The sequence below is a fragment of the Macaca nemestrina genome, chromosome 20 (assembly GCF_043159975.1).
Source record: "Macaca nemestrina isolate mMacNem1 chromosome 20, mMacNem.hap1, whole genome shotgun sequence".
NCBI classification, from domain to species: domain Eukaryota; kingdom Metazoa; phylum Chordata; class Mammalia; order Primates; family Cercopithecidae; genus Macaca; species Macaca nemestrina.
This window is the reverse complement of record NC_092144.1, coordinates 5202320-5219137: the sequence shown is the minus strand read 5'-3', so window position 1 is coordinate 5219137 and position 16818 is coordinate 5202320. Positions and strand designations below refer to the sequence as shown.

Sequence of the window (16818 nt, the reverse complement as noted above, 5' to 3'; positions counted from 1 at the left end):
GCTTCTCCTGCACGCGCGCCGTTTTTCTGGTTCTCCCGGCCCCAATGCGGCGTTACTATTTGAACCCAGGCACAGCCGGCCAAGGGACTCTCGCCGGGGCCTGGGAAGAGCCGGGGGACGCGAGAACACCAGGTCCGGGGAGGCCGCGAACGGGGCCGGCGGCGGACGCCAGGGCCCGCGAGCCACCGTCGCGGCCAAGAGGATCCCAGACCCACCCTGTGCCCCCCCCCTCGGGGCCCCAAATCCACCTTCTTCAGCCGCTCCATCAAAACGCTCTTGTTGCCGCTCGAGTCCACATTCCGTTTCCTCAGCTCCGCCCGCAGATCGATCACTCGCAGGTCGCTGAGGCGCCGCGTTCCGGTCTCTGACGAGGCGGAGCTCAGAGCCGCCGCGCCCGCCGCTCCAGAATCTCCTAGGCCTGACAGAGTCTCCGCCATTCCAGGGACCCTGGCTCCGCCGCCCACTTTCCACAGAACCGGGCCGGTTTTATCAGGCTCCTAGCACAAAATGGCGCCGCCTGCGAGGGAACCGCTCCAGTCGCCCCGGCGCGCCTCGCTTCTGCGCAGGCGCACCAAGCGCAAGCTGGACTATCCCGGTTGCAACTGCACATGCGCAGTGAGAACAACGCGGGGATGTGCGCAGTCGCGTTGCGTCTCTCCAGCCTCCCGCCGGGAACTGCCGGGACGCATGCGAGCTGCAGATTCGGCGCCTGCGCGTGGTGCCGGTGAACGCGCGGTTGGTCGACGCGCGAGCGTCCTTGCTGCTAAGTGCGCTCGTGAGGCGGTGCGCGTGCGCGTGCGCGGCCGCAAAGCGGGGCGGGAGGAAACGAGTGCGTTTTCCTCTTAGGCGGCGCCATTTTGTGTTCAGAGCCGCTCCAGCTGCCGGCGGTGTGCGGCTGAGTCGGTGGCGGAGACGGGAACGTGACGATGGCGGAGACTCTGCCCGGGTCGGGCGACTCGGGCCCTGGCACGGCTGCTCTCGGCCCGGGCGTTGCGGAGACTGGGACGAGGCGACTCAGCGAGCTGCGGGTGATCGATCTGCGGGCGGAGCTGAAGAAGCGGAACCTAGACACGGGCGGCAACAAGAGCGTCCTGATGGAGCGGCTCAAGAAGGTGAGGCGGCGCGGGGCTCGGGGGTGGCGCAGGAGGCTTGGGCACGCCCCCGCCAGTGCCTGTCACCGCGGCTCCCGGACCCGGGGCGCCCCGGGCCCGACTCGCGTCTTGGCCGACCCCGACTCGAGGTGTCGGGCACCCAGGGGGCCGGCTGTGTGACCTTGGCCCGTTACCGCCCCTCTCTGTGCCTTCCTTCCTATTCTCCTTCCACCTTTTCTCTTTAAGCGCGCTCAGCGTCCGGTCTTCTCGGCTACCAGGGTGGCCCCGGGACCCCTCCTGGGTCTCCCTTTCGAGCCTTGGCTCTGTGACCTTGGCCAGGTGCTTTTCTCTCTGTGCCTCAGTTTCCTTCTCCGGAGAATGGGTGTCTGGCGGACTCCTGAGCTTTTACAGGAAAGGGGGCGGTGCTTGTTCTTGCCCCAGGGCCTTAGCATTTACGAAGCTGTCCACCCGTGTCCCCCAGATCTCGTGGCCGGCCCCTTGTCATTTCGGGTGTGCCTGAGACATCACCTTCCTGAGCGCCCTCCCTAATGCGCCGCCCCACCTCCTTGCCAGCTCATTCTGCGTTTATGTCGTACCTCGCTGAATGCAGGGGCTAAATGCAAGATATTAAGTGGCTGGGGATTGTCTGTCTCCGCAACTGGAACAAACTCCTTCAGCATAGGGAGGGAGCTTGTGGGTGCCCAGTCCTGGACCCGGCAGGTGGCAGGCACTGAGGGACCTGTTGAATTTCCCCAGGGTGGCTGCTGTTCCTCCTCACCAGCGGTGGCCAGCCCTTCACCGAGGCCGGGCCAAGTGCAGCCTCTCTGTTCTGATTTGTCCCATCACATAACTTTAAAGTCGAAGGTTGGGCAGTGTCGAGTTGAGTTGCCGTTTTGGAACTGGTCCTTGACCCCAGTTCTGGAGCTCCTGCTCGCAGCCTCCCTCTCCTTTGTCATTTGGACCCAGAGAGACCCAAGCTGTGCGGGATTCCTCCTCCGCCTTTTGGGCTTGCGGCCCAGATAGCTGACCCGGAGTTGCTCTCTACAAGGACGCGTTTGCCTTTGTTTCATGGGAGGTTGTTACTTGTAAGGAACAGTGTGTGCCCTGCAGCTCTTAATCATGTTGTAAAACTCATCTGTCCCTAATAGGCCGTTAAAGAAGAGGGGCAAGATCCTGATGAAATTGGCATCGAGTTAGAAGCCAGCAGCAAGAAGTCAGCCAAGAGATGTGTTAAAGGTATTTACTTGTACATATGATGCTTGGGGCTTGAGTGTTTAGAGAATTTAGAGAAATGGTGTGTCGTGCTCTTCCCGCCCTCTAGGCTGGGAGAACTTCTCTGGTCCTCGGTGTCTCCCACTAAGAGTTAGCGTTGCTCATCACCACCTAACAAGTAGCTGTGTCAAGGGCACAGGGAGGAGGAAAGAGATGTACGGGTGCCAAGTGCAGTTAAAATACACGAAAAACGTTTCAGCTTCTGCCATTGGGATTAAAAGTCAACTAGAGAAAGACAAGCTCTTAAAGCTACTTCTACGGGTCTGAGGAACCAAATGTTCCTTCCTGGTTCAAAAAAGAGGTCTTAACGCAAGGAAAAGGACACCAATCCGAGACTGAATAAACTCAGCTTTGCTAGGGTCCAGAATAGATTGTTGGGGTATTTGCACTCAGCCTATTTTTTTACTATTACGGTTTTTGAATGTGAAGATTTAATTCACAGGACCGTTAAATTTATCAGGTTAAGGTGTGCAATTCAGTGCTTCCTAGTGCATACACAAGGCTCTGCGTCCACCACCACCGTATTCTTCTGGATTTTCACCGCCCCAAAAGGAAACCCGGTCCTCATTAGAAGTTAGTTGCCTTACTTTTCTCCCTCCAGCCCCTGGCAACTACTAATCCATGTTCTGTCGGCATAGATTTGCCTATTGTGGATATTTCATGTAAATGGAATTGTATAACATACGGCCATTTGTATCAGCTTTCACTTAAGGTAATGCTTAAAGTTCATCTGTGTTGCAACATGTATTGATACTTCATTCCTGTTGTTTATGGCTGATACCAGTTATTTTTGGAAGCATTGAATTCCATAAAAGTTTGAAGCTTTGAATATCCCAATTGGTATTGTCCTCATTGTTAGGTTTTATGGTGATAAGGATAATGTAATTTATCCTTATTATATTATTATATTATAATAATATTATAATAATATAATTTAGGTTTTCTGTGCAGGGGGCCTGTTTTCTTGGAAAAGTGCTAAATTCAGGCAGTGGAGGATCGGTGCTTAGAAAATAGAAATTGTGCATTTTTAACAATTTAGTTGTTTTTTTAACAGCTTTTTCTTAATGTGTTTCATAACACATTAACTGTTTAAAACGTGTGCGTGTGGTTTGAAAGGTTAAATCTTTTAGTTAGGTTGCATAAGAGCTTGAAGTTAAAGTTTACTTTTGAAACATGGATGTGTTTTTATTGTTCTTCTGACTGTCAGTATTTCAGCTAGAAGGCCTGACTGCCTGTGCAGATTCAGAATGTGAGAAACTGGTCTACAGCAGGAAATACAGTTTATCTCTTCTCTTTAGGTGTTAACTTATGCATGATCTGAATTTTTTTTTTTAATGGTTGGGAAAACTGCTTAACAATAAAGTTTAAAAGTTTTTTTATGTAGGTGCTCATTTTAAAACTGTAAAGTTCAAGACTTACTCAAACTATCCTTGGCTTTTAGCAGGAATTTAACAGGGAATTTTTTCTTTTTTTTTTTTTTGCGATGGAGTTTCGCTCTTGTTGCCCAGGCTGGAGTGCAGTGGTGCCGTCTGGGTTCACTGCAACCTCTGCCTTCCGGGTTCAAGCGATTCTCCTGCCTCAGGCTCCCGAGTAGCTGGGATTACAGGCACCCGCTGCCATGCCTGGCTAATTTTTTGTATTTTTTTTTTTTTTTTTTGAGACTGAGTCTGGCTCTGTCGCCCAGGCTGGAGTGCAGTGGCCGGATCTCAGCTCACTGCAAGCTCCGCCTCCCGGGTTTACGCCATTCTCCTGCCTCAGCCTCCGGAGTAGCTGGGACCACAGGCGCCCGCCACCTCGCCTGGCTAGTTTTTTGTATTTTTTAGTAGAGACGGGGTTTCACCATGTTAGCCAGGATGGTCTCGATCTCCTGACCTTGTGATCCGCCCGTCTTAGCCTCCCAAAGTGCTGGGATTACAGGCTTGAGCCACCAAATTTTTTGTATTTTTAGTAGAAACGTGGTTTCACCATGTTGGCCAGGCTGGTCTCAAACTCCTGACCTCAGGTGATCCACCCGCCTGGGCCTCCCAAAGTGCTTGGATTACAGGCATGAGCCACCATGCCTGGCCTAGCAGGGATCATTTCTAATGATCTTTGCATCATTAGAAAAACTAAACTTTAGCTGAGTGCTTTGAAGACCTGCCTGAATGCCTAGATTAAAGCTTAGGTCGATTCAAAACTACTTGGAGTTAGTGTTTTGACAGGAAAGCTTGGATGATAAATTTCGTCTGTTGCTTTAAAAATGATATATGTAGGCCGGGCGCGGTGGCTCAAGCCTGTAATCCCAGCACTTTGGGAGGCCGAGACGGGTGGATCACGAGGTCAGGAGATCGAGACCATCCTGGCTAATACGGTGAAACCCCGTCTCTACTAAAAATACAAAAAACTAGCCGGGCGAGGTGGCGGGCGCCTGTGGTCCCAGCTACTCGGGAGGCTGAGGCAGGAGAATGGCGGGAACCCAGGAGGCGGAGCTTGCAGTGAGCTGAGATCCGGCCACTGTACTCCAGCCTGGGCGACAGAGCCAGACTCCGTCTCAAAAAAAAAAAAAAAAAAAAAATGATATATGTAGCCTCAGCTCTAGTGAGGATTAGAAGGGCTTCTGATAGCTTCCCATTCCTTTTTCAGAGAAGTAACCAAGCCCAGAGAGAGCCCAGGTCTTCAGGTGGAGCTCATCCCCTGCGGGCCTCATCTTCCATCCTGAGCTGCTGATGTTCTCTAGAGGTGTCAGGGCACCTGGCTAATGGATAAAGCGCAAGTGCCTTAGGACTTTGTGGTTGCAGTTGGGGCCTGTTATTACATACAGCTGTTAGATCAGGAGACACTCAATTACTTTTCTTTTCGAGCACTATGCAGCAGCGTTCAGTTGAGTCCAAAGTTGGACTCATTCTGGGAACTCACCAGTAACTGCTTTGTTGCAAGAATTGAAGCAGCCAAACTTGTTGAGAGAAAGTGTCCTCATTATAAATCAGAGTAAGAGTTTTCACCAAAATTAGGAGTCCTAGGCAACATTGTAGGTGGGTTTGGAAAAAATAAAACTTGGATTAAAAATTTAAGTTTTAGATACCATGTGGGATTAAAGTTGGATTTTCTTACATCTGTGTCCCTGACAGCGGCAGCTTTTCGTTGGCCAATGCCAGGTGCTGGGGATTGGGGCGTCGCCTGTCTACGCCACATTAGCTTTTCGGTGATGCTCCTTGGTCAGCATTTCTCCTATTTCCGTCCTATGTGGGCACTGCAGGCTACTATTTAGGGCCTAGAAATTGGGTGCAATTACCAAACAGTTTTAGACAACGTATTTCAAAAGGAAATGCTGTGTTTAGATGTCATGGGAAGTGGGACAGCTGAGTTTCAGAGTGCCAGCTTTGGAGCCCAACCAAATTCTCGTGTGTCAAACGCAGATCATAAAACCTGCTAGCGTTGTTAGGCGTCTTAAGTGATAGACTGGAAAAAGCTCACGTTGCGAGACATGCAATTAAACTGCATTTCTTGAGTGATTATTGATAACAGTGGTGAGTGAGACTCTTAAGTTGTAGACCCTGCAGGTTTTTTATGTTTAATTTTCTTTTTTGAACAATTTTTGGAAGTAATACTTTTAGATAATTTGGAAAATGTAAAAAGTATGCATGTGAAAATAAAATTATCTCTAATCTTACCCCTGAGTATTTTAACTATTGTTGGTGATTATCTTAGCCTTATCCACCCGGATTTTATAAACATATCCTCGCATATACGCTCGCATGGATACAAATAGACACCGGCTTTTAAGAAACGTGTATCTTTTTTTCTGTTTGATTTTTCTTTATGGGTGTGTGTGTGAGAGAAACACAGTCTTACTCTATTGCCCAGAGTGGAGGGCAGTGGCATGATCGTGGCAGCCTCAAGCTCCCAGGCCCAGAGCACTCACCCACCTCACCGTCGCCAGTAGTTGGGGGTACAGGTGCATAACACCATGCCTGACTAATTTTTGTATTTTTGATGGAGATGAGGTCTCACTGTGTTGCCCGAACTTGTCTCTTAATTCCTGGGCTCAAGCGATTCACCTTCATTAGCCTCCCAACGTGCTGGGATTACAGGCGTGAACCACCGTGCCCACACTGTGGGCATTTTCTCTGTTTCATTAAATATTCTTTAATACGTTCTTTAAACATTGTGAGACATTGGATGGTGTCCCACAGGGTTTCTCAGTATTGGCACTATTGACAATTTGGGCCGAATAATTCTCTGTGGTTGGGGATTATCCTTTGTATTGTAGGGTCGTGACCAGTGTCACTAGCTGCTGATGCTAATGGCATTCTCCCAAGTCATGACAACCAACAGTGTCTCCAGACATTGCCAGCCATTCCCCCCGGTTGTGAACCACATCTGAATGAAAATGTGCTGTAATCTGTTTCCCTTTTGGGTGTTTAACAGGTACAATAGGACAGATATCTATGTTTCGAACTCCTTGTCAGATACCCTAAGACTCAAATTCCTGGAATAAAGGGTATGCACATTAGTAAGGTTTTTGATAAATATGGAACCTCAAGTTTATTCTCAAGGTTTCCTCTCTTGATCCCCTCCAGCCTCCTTTTGCAATACCTAGCAGAATTCTATCAAATACTTATTTTGTGGTCACAAAACCCAGGATGATTCTCAACTTTATGGCAGCCTTTGCCTTTTGCCTTGGGGGGAAAAAGTTTTTGAGCTGAAAAATGACAAAGACCTACTTGAAATGGGTAGAATATAGGGAGAGCCAGCAAATCACTAACTCAATATTTTATGTTGCAGTTCTTTGGTTACTAGATGGGTATTGTATTTTTTTGTCGTCGTTGGTTCAAAATGCCTGTTTTTTTTTTTTTTTTTTTTTTTTGAGACGGAGTCTCGCTCTGTCGCCCAGGCTGGAGTGCAGTGGCGCGATCTCGGCTCACTGCAAGCTCCGCCTCCCGGGTTCACGCCATTCTCCTGCCTCAGCCTCCCGAGTAGCTGGGACTACAGGCGCCCACAACTGCGCCCGGCTAATTTTTTGTATTTTTAGTAGAGACGGGGTTTCACCGTGGTCTTGATCTCCTGACCTTGTGATCCGCCCGCCTCGGCCTCCCAAAGTGCTGGGATTACAGGCGTGAGCCACCGCGCCCGGCCCCCAAAATGCCTGTTTTTATCCTTTGTTCATTTTTTTGTGATTTTTTTTCTTTTTTTTTTTTTTTTTTTTGAGACGGAGTCTCGCTCTGCCGCCCAGGCTGGAGTGCAGTGGCGGCATCTCAGCTCACTGCAAGCTCCGCCTCCCGGGTTCACGCCATTCTCCTGCCTCAGCCTCCCGAGTAGCTGGGACTACAGGCGTCCGCCACCTCGCCCGGCTAGTTTTTTGTATTTTTTTTTTTTTTAGTAGAGACGGGGTTTCACCGTGTTAACCAGGATGGTCTCGATCTCCTGACCTCGTGATCCACCCGTCTCGGCCTCCCAAAGTGCTGGGATTACAGGCTTGAGCCACCGCGCCCGGCCTGTGATTTTTTTTCTTAGGTTTGGAGTGTTTTTGAAATATTTGGAAACTTTTAGATATTTTGTGGTAAATCAGACTACTCTGATAATCTAACAGGAATTCTAATTTTCATCTCCCTATTGATGTATTACTTAGAACACCAATTGAGGCCGGGCGGCGTGGCTCATGCCTGTAATCCCAGCACTTTGGGAGACGATGGCGGGTGGATCACGAGGTCAGGAGTTCGAGACCAGCCTGGCCAATATGGTGAAACCCCGTCTCTACTAAAAATAGAAAAATTAGCTGGGTATGGTGGTACACGCCTATAGTCCCAACTGCTGGGGAGGCTGAAGCAGGAGAATTGCTTGAACCCGGGAGGCAGAGGTTGCAGTGAGCTGAGATCATGCCACTTGCACTCCAGCCTGGGCGACACAGTGAGACTCCATCTCAAAAAAAAAAGGGAAAACAAATTGAGACAAAATTATGTGTGACAAGAGAAGGGAGACTTAGTTTCTCTTACAAATGTGTTCTGTTCTAACATTGAAATCTATTCTGCGTAAACTAATTATGAGTTAGAACTTGAGTGTTATCTGATTGAACAATTATTCTGTAATTAGGACTGAAGATGGAGGAGGAAGGCACAGAAGATAACGGCCTGGAAGATGATTCCAGAGACGGGCAGGTAAGTGATGTCAGGGTAGAGACGACAAGCAGCAGCTCCCTGTCCTGGTCCAGGTGGTCGTTAACGACTCTTTTTCCTCTTTACAGGAGGACATGGAAGCAAGTCTGGAGAACCTTCAGAATATGGGCATGATGGACATGAGTGTGCTAGACGAAACTGAAGTGGAGAATAGCAGTGCTCCAGATTTTGGGGAAGATGGCGCGGACAGTCTTCTCGATTCCTTTTGTGATAGTAAAGAATACGTGGCTGCACAGCTGAGACAGCTCCCGGCTCAGCTCCCAGAGCATGCTGTAGGTAACTTGGAGACACAGCGGGTTGTGCCCGTAGCCCCGAGGCACCTGGCGCTTGCGTGCTGCTCATGTGAGGGAGAACACAGCTAAACCGCCGTGAACACATAGTTCAGTGTCTAAACCCTGCTGTTAAACCATGTCCATTTAAACGCTGTGTAGGTCAGGGATTAACTAATAGATAGCTTTTCTGTAGTACTGGGGAGTGTTTTTATAATTGGCTGGGAGACACTTTGAAAGCATGTGGTAAGTCATAAAATAGAAAGCTCTGACATAAAAGATTTTCGTTTTTTGAGATGGGGTCTCACTGTTACCCAGGCCGGTCTTGAACTCTTGGGCTCCAGTGATCCTCCCGACTAGCTGGGCTTATTGGCACAGGCCACAGTGCCCAGTAAGTTTTTTCCCTGTAAAAAATAGTTTTAAGAAACAAAAAAGACGGTTTATTTATTTAGAGACAGGGTCTTGCTCGCTTGTGCAGACTGGAGTGCAGTGTTGTGATCATAACTCACGGCAGCCTCAGCCTCCCAGGTTCAAGCACTCCTGCAGAGCTGAGACTACGCTGAACCACCATGCCCAGCTAATTAAAAAAAAATTTTTTTTTTTAGAGATCATTAGGTTACCCAGGTTGATCTTGAACCTGGGTAGGTTCAAGCTCAAGCAGTCCTTCCGCCTCAGCCTCCCAGAATGCTGGCATGACAGGTGTAATGCCGCACCCAGCTCAGAAATGGTTTCTAATCTCATCATGGAGATATTCCTCTTAATGTTGTGTTTTTTTGGGTTTTGCTTGTTTGTTTGTTTTTGAGAGGAGTCTCACTCTGTCACCCAGGCTGGAGTGCAGTGGCAAGATCACGGCTCACTGCAACCTCCGCCTCCCGGGTTCAAGCAATTCTCCTGTCTCAGCCTCCTGAGTAGCTGGGACCACAGGCACGCACCACCACGCCCAGCTAATTTTTTTGTATTTTCAGTAGAGATGGAGTTTTACCATGTTGGCCATGATGGTCTCCCATCTCCTGACCTTGTGATCTGCCTGCCCTGGCCTCCCTAAGTGCTGGGATTACACAGTTGAGCCACTGCGCCCAGCCACCAGGCTAATTTTTTATATTTTTTGGTAGAGACAGGATTTCATAATGTTGGCCGGGCTGGTCTCAAACTTCTGACCTCAAGTGATCCGCCTGCCTTGGCCTCCCAAAGTGCTGGGATTATAGGTGTGATTCACCACGCCTGGCCTGTTAATGTTTTAAGCAAGGTTAAGCAGTTACATTAAAAGATGTAAAGTATAATGAAGACAAGTACCAACCATGCTCCCCAAAGGGACTGACTGAGCATCCTTGTATGTAAAGGAGGACCTTTGCTTAGGGCTTTCCCAGCTTTTCACTTCTAGTGTTTTGGCATAGAGCTCTCTGGTGGGGCTATTCAAATACCACAAGCCATCACTGTCTTCAAGCTGATCTTCATTTTAATCTGACGTCATGTGCCCAGTAGGTGGTTTTACTTCCTTAAGGCATTGCAGCTTTTAGCTTGGGGGTGGAAATGCCTCCGTAGGACTGAACCTTAAACCTTACGGTCAAAAGTCATTGCCTCCAAATTTATCCTCCTTTGATCTAGGGCAGCACTGAGGAACTGATTAGCTGCCTTTCTCAGCCTGGTGCTGCTGTGTGTTTATTATTTTCAGAGTGTGTATTTCTCAGTTAATGGAGGCATCCAGGTCATGGGTTCAAATCTAGAAAAGGAAAAAAGAAAATATTTGGGAGTGATCTTTTTGTAGTTCACTTAAGAGCTTCAAATTTAGTAAAACTTGGTGATAAGTTTTTCTTTTGTTTGGCATGTAGTAAAGAGAGAAAATGACCAAGTTAAATGTTTGTTTTTAATAAAATAGGCTAGGAGGGCCAGGCGTGGTGGTTCACGCCTGTAATCCCAGCACTCTAGTAGGCTGAGGCGGGTGAATCACCTGAGGTCAGGAGTTCAAGATTAACCTGGACATGGTGAAACCCTGTCTCTACTAAAAAATACAGAAAATTAGCTGGGCGTGGTGGCACATGCCTGTAATCCCAGCTACTCGGAAGGCTGAGGCAGGAGAATCACTTGAACCCGAGAGGCGGAGGTTGCAGTGAGCCAATCGCGCCATTGCTCCAGCCTGGGCAACAAGAGAGAAACTCCGTCTCAAACGAATGAATGAATAAAGTAGGCTAGGAGAAAGTGCCCGGTGAGTGTTACCTTAAGAGTATTGCTGCCAGGTGAAATTGGAGGAGCACAGTTTATCATTTTTGAGTTCTGCTTTAGAAATCCTGTGGTTGGAGGGTTATGTGTTAATCACCAGTACTTAGAAACTGCCTGGGAAATTGATTCGTTCATTCACCCAGTACAGACAGGGCAGCATACCCCCCTGCAGGCCACTGCCAGAGATGCTGGTGGAGCAGAGGCGTGGAGTGTGTGTTCTGGCGGAGAGGCAAGCGCTGAACTGAATGACCCAACAGTAGACTTTTAGATGGCAAAAGGTGCTGTGAGGGAAACAGACACACAGGGTGCCTAAGCGAGGTGTTGGCCTTGGTTTTCACAGCTCCAGCTTCCACAAAGTCATCTTCCATTTTGTTTTTCAGGTGGATGGGGAAGGATTCAAGAACACTTCGGAAACTTCATCGTTGAACTTCAAAGTAACTCCGGTAAGTTACCATCTGGTTCTGCATCACTGGGAATGTTAAACAAGTGGTTGATGTTCCACAGTGAAAGAGCAGTGCGTATGTATAAGGAAATGATACTGTGCTGGATACTGGGGTTAAGAGGTTAGCAGAACAGAAGTAGTTTCAGGGCTGGCCATCTAGCAGGGGCAGTGGGATCAAACCAAGTATGTAACCAGAAGGGAGAAAGAAGTGTGATGAGGGAGCAGGTGTGGTGGTTGGACTTCAGAAGTGCCTGGAACTCTTCCCAGAGGAAGTTCTGTCTGAATTGAGGTCTGACGGATAGGTTGAAGAGGGAAAGAAGAATTTGGAGCAGAAAGTGTGGGGGGTGGCTATGATGCAGAAGAGAGAGGGGAGCACACAGGGTTGAGGAGAAGCCAGAGGGTGTTGCAGAGCAGCTGGGCCCACCTCGCTGAGTCTGGGCTACCAGAAGGATTGGACCTATTGTCCTAAGTGAGCCAGATGTTGGAAGAGGTTTTCAGCAGAGTAGAGAGATCATTTTGTTTTAACAGGTTTCAGTTACAAATAAGTTTATGTTGGGAAAAGTATTTTTTTCCTAAATCCACTGTGACCTCTCCTCTGACAAAGGGGGTCTTTGCCAGCTGCAGCAGCCACTAGGTCAGCTTGGTCGTGGGGTGAGTGGCACGTCTGTGCGGGGCCCAGACTCGGGAGAATCAGACAGACTGTTATCACTAGGGACCTGCTGTTACCAGAGGAACTGGCAAAATGAACTGGTTTTCATCAAGTTATTGTAGCATGGAATACATTTTTTGGAGAGGAGAAAGTTTTGTGGAAACAGGCATTTATTCACAGATGATTGAAAGCTGTATTTGTTGGTGAAATGTATCTGCCCCGTGTTTAAAGTGACTTGTGGATTTGCTTTTTCTTTTTTAAATAGGACATTGAAGAATCTCTTTTGGAGCCAGGTACTGATAAGAGAAACACGACAGTTATGGTTTGAAAGTTTTCACGCTATTATTTTAAAGCTGTCTATATTTTAAGTTGTGTTATGATCTTGTAAATTGCTCTAATGGTGGACAATCCAGATCATACAAGGATCAGAGATTGGAAACCCATTCGTATCACCAGATCTGTGGAAGAGCCATTCTGGCTTCTTGAGGTCAAATACATTTGGTGCAATGTAGTGATTATTTTCATCTCTAACCACGTAGAGTGGCATTTAATTCCCCCTGTCCCCATGATTCCTCCATGTGTTTCTACACATGAAACAGATCTTGTGATATTTTGCTGCAGTCGTTTTGATTAACTCAGTTAAGGCAGGAAAAAGCTGTTGTCAGGGCACTTACCACCTGAGAAGTGACTGGATTCCAGAAGAGGAAACAGAGTTTCTTCGTGAAAATTTTCAACATATTATTCCCCTTCCGGACTGCGTTTATCTCCCACCGTCAGAAGAGATTCTGATTTTCATATTGGATTGTTCTGTTAAAAGAAATTCAAAGAAATTTGGAAATTGAGCTGTCGTTGAATGGTGATTGCATTCGGTTCAGCACCTTGGACATTGGAAAATCAGTCAGAAGACCCAGACTTGAACAAAAACTCGAAGAAGACTGTTGAGAAGCAGCCGCGTGGTTGTAGGTTTTTAAATCTGTGGGGGCCTTTTCTCTTCCGTGTAGCGTAGAGGCTTACCTAGAGGCGGTCGCAGCGCAGGTAGTGTAACCAGTATAACTTTGTGTACCCGCGGGTTTTCCAATCTCTGTGTAGCTAGCAGTTCTCTTCGTGTTAGTGTGGCAGCCGTGCCAGTTCCACATTTGTGATTGCTTTATTTCCCTGGTAATTAAACCTTGTGCCATTCTATTCCTGTTAAATCCGTAGAAAATGAGAAAATACTCGACATTTTGGGGGAAACTTGTAAATCTGAGCCAGTAAAAGAAGAAAGTTCCGAGCTGGAGCAGCCATTTGCACAGGACACAAGTAGCGTGGGGCCAGACAGAAAGCTTGCGGAGGAAGAGGACCTATTTGACAGCGCCCATCCGGAAGAGGGTGATTTAGATTTGGCCAGCGAGTCAACAGCACACGCTCAGTCGAGCAAGGCAGACAGCCTGTTAGCGGTAGTGAAAAGGGAGCCCGCGGAGCAGCCAGGCGATGGCGAGAGGACGGACTGTGAGCCTGTAGGGCTAGAGCCGGCAGTTGAGCAGAGTAGTGCGGCCTCCGAGCTCGCGGAGGCCTCTAGCGAGGAGCTCGCGGAAGCACCCACGGAAGCCGCAAGCCCAGAAGCCAGAGATAGCAAAGAAGACGGGAGGAAGTTTGATTTTGAAGCTTGTAATGAAGTCCCTCCGGCTCCTAAAGAGTCCTCAACCAGTGAGGGCGCTGATCAGAAAATGAGGTTTGTTTTTTCTCAGTTTTAGACCAGACGCTATCTCCTTTTCATTGGTCATTTAATGACACACATAAGCTGTTTTTTTCTGCAATTGGCCAGCCAGACTGACGAAATTGTAGTTTTGCTTCTAAAGAATGTTTTGTTTCTCTGTGTGTTTTTAATGGGTGATTCAATTCCTTTTCTTTTTCTCAACCTATCATGGTTGTGTTCTTAAATTGTTAATCGTTATCTTCAGCTAAATCGAATTGACTTTTACAAATCTGACATTGTATTTTTGGGGTCAGATTTTCCAATATAAGCTTGCAGAGGTGTCTGTTAAAATTTTATTTCAGACTAATTTTCTGGTAGGTATTCAGTTTTAGCACATAATCATATTTTTAGTTTTGTTCTCTTTCGTTTTTTTCCTGTATGAGTAACATTAACTTTTGTCTCTAGCTCTTTTAAGGAAGAAAAAGATATAAAGCCAATCATTAAAGATGAAAAAGGTATGATTTAACTTATGTGGTAGGGAGCCATGTTTGGATCCCTTATTTTGGGAGGAGGGGCGTGCAGATATCCACACTTTGGATCCAGTAATTTGTTTTATTATGGATTACTGGAATCAACCACCTAATGGTTTCTTGAGAGACTAGTTTTAGAAGTTCGCAAGCATCTGCATTTTATATTTCTGTTGTGGTTGTCATTTATGGGATAGTGAAAAGCACAAGAAAGGAATAATTCTGCTCATTGAAGACTGTTTCATGGACTTTAGAGACTGCTGTCTTGGATGAGATCTGATCATCAAAAGACATTTCAGTGCATAACTGACATGGGCATGATTATTCCTTGAGTAAGAAAACTCAGTTTTTGCTGTCCAGATTTTCTGCCTTCTGTGTGTTGGCATGTGTGTGTGCATTAAATTCTTGAGTCAACAGTTGGGATTGGGCATCGTTAGGGCTTTTAAAGAGGGCTGCGCTCTTAAGAATGGTTGTGCTTCCTGTTAGGCCTTGGGTTGATGCCTAAGAATCTCCCTCTCGTGCCAGGTCGAGTTGGCAGCAGTTCTGGTCGGAACCTGTGGGTCAGCGGGCTGTCCTCCACAACACGAGCTACGGATCTCAAGAACCTTTTCAGCAAGTATGGGAAGGTATGCCTTCCCTTGCCTCATACCATCCACTGTGATTATCAGAGTTAAAAAAGAAACTCTGCCGGGTGCAGTGGTTCACATCTATAATCCCAGCAGTTTGGGAGGCTGAGGCAGGAGGATTGCTTGAGTCCAGGAGTTCAAGACCAACCAGGGAACATAGCAAGACCTTGTGTTTACTAAAAAACGACAACAATGGCTGGGCGTGGTGGCTCAAGCCTGTAATCCCAGGACTTTGGGAGGCCGAGACGGGCAGATCACAAGGTCAGGAGATCGAGACCATCTTGGCTAACATGGTGAAACCCCGTCTCTACTAAAAAATACAAAAAAACTAGCCGGGTGAGGCGGCAGGCGCCTGTAGTCCCAGCTGCTCAGGGAGTCCCAGCTACTTCAGGGAGGCTGAGGCAGGAGAATGGCGTAAATCCAGGAGGCGGAGCTTGCAGTGAGCTGAGATCCGGCCACTGCACCCCAGCCTGCGCGACAGAATGAGACTCCGTCTGAAAAAAAAAAAAAAGGACAACAACAAAGCTCGCCCAGTCTTGTGCAGTGCACCTTATTTCCTGACTCACAGTAACTAGGGTGCCGAGCAGGGCACGTGGTTGGTCATATCACAGCAGTGCTCAGAACAGCAGTATAAACAGCTTCCATCTCAATGTTCTTGGGGTTCTTTCTAACTGGTCTCAAAGAGACTTATGGCCTTTTGTCCTAAGCAAAACTTAAAGCTGACATGATCAGTTTTTTTCCCTTAAGAATAAATTGGGAGGCTGAGACGGGCAGATCACCTAAGGTCAGGACATCAAGACCATCCTGGCCAACATGGCTAACCCTTGTCTCTACTAAAAATACAAAAAATTAGCCAGCCGTGGTGGTGTGTGCCTGTAGTCCCAGCTACTTGGGAAGCTGAGGCAGGAGAATCACTTGAACCCAGGAGGCAGAGGTTGCAGTGAGCCAAGATTGTGCCACTGCACTCCTACCTGGGTAACAGAGTGAAACTGTCTCAAAAAAAAAAAAAAAAAAAAGAATGACATGAATAATTGACTTTCATATAATTTAGCATTGTAAGTATATAGTCTGACATGATCGTGGTTCAAAAATCACTAAGATGCTGCTTATGGGGGCAGGAGAAAAATAGTACAATTCAGCAGCTTTCCAAAGGAAGTTGAGGAGGACAATTTAAAATGATTCCACTGTTTGGAATGAATTAATGTAAGAGTCTTCTTTTTTTTTTTGAGACCGCGTCTCGCTCTGTTGCCCAGGCTAAAGTGCGGTGGTGTGATCTTGGCTCACTGCGACCACCGCCTCCCAGGTTCAAGTGATTCTCGTGCCTCAGCTTCCTGAGTAGCTGGGATTACAGGCACCCACCACCATGCCTGGCTAATTTTTGTATTTTCAGTAGAGATGAGGTTTCACCATGTTGACCAGGCTGGTCTCCAACTCCTGACCTATGTGATCTGCCTGCTCGGCCTCCCAAAGTGCTGGGATTACAGACGTGAGCCACCGCACTTAACCAAGAGTCTTCTGATAAGCAGTTGGCACTCCCCTGGTCTCCTGGGTGCCTCCGGGGAGTGGCTTCCAAAGGAGAAGACTCACCATTTAGTGTCTGGACGGTGCCCTGATTCCAGGCAGAGCGGGGCCTGTCCGACACAGCCTTCTGGCTACAGAAGCTGTTCCTTTGTCTAGGTCTGTGTCACCCGATCAGGTGTTGGTTAATGTTTCATTGCTTAAGAAGCAGACAGGACCCAGAGAAAGCATTTAGTTCAGTTTTTCTCTTAACAGTCTGTTCAACAAGGGCTTAGGAAATTCTTATAACCATGAATAACCCGTTTCTTCAGTTACTTTTTTGACTTCACTCAGACACTGATGATTAAGCAGAAGTAAACATACATGGTCACTGTCATCAC

The 16818-nt window shown here is 47.6% G+C and overlaps 2 protein-coding genes across 6 annotated transcripts in view; one reads left to right on the top strand and one right to left on the bottom strand.

The window, feature by feature from the left end:
- Positions 1-561, bottom strand: part of LOC105484998 (scaffold attachment factor B) — a 47145-nt gene extending 46584 nt beyond the window's left edge. For all 4 annotated transcript variants that reach the window (XM_071087712.1, XM_071087714.1, XM_071087713.1 and 1 more), the window contains exon 1: positions 249-561. In XM_071087712.1, coding sequence (XP_070943813.1) covers positions 249-437 — 189 coding nt within the window. In that variant the 5' untranslated portion in view covers positions 438-561. The remainder of the gene's footprint in view (positions 1-248) is intronic.
- Positions 562-833: 272 nt separating this feature from the next.
- The window catches only part of LOC105487121 (scaffold attachment factor B2), a 38549-nt gene continuing 22564 nt past the window's right edge, over positions 834-16818 (top strand). The window contains exons 1-9 of one of the 2 annotated variants that reach the window (XM_071087710.1): positions 834-1112; positions 2240-2327; positions 8433-8497; positions 8584-8787; positions 11382-11444; positions 12358-12385; positions 13293-13803; positions 14233-14282; positions 14820-14920. In XM_071087710.1, the coding sequence (XP_070943811.1) occupies positions 927-1112; positions 2240-2327; positions 8433-8497; positions 8584-8787; positions 11382-11444; positions 12358-12385; positions 13293-13803; positions 14233-14282; positions 14820-14920 (1296 nt within the window). In that variant the 5' untranslated portion in view covers positions 834-926. Of the gene's footprint in view, positions 1113-2239; positions 2328-8432; positions 8498-8583; positions 8788-11381; positions 11445-12357; positions 12386-13292; positions 13804-14232; positions 14283-14819; positions 14921-16818 lie in introns of those variants that run through there. The other variant, XM_071087711.1, reaches the window with a different exon arrangement.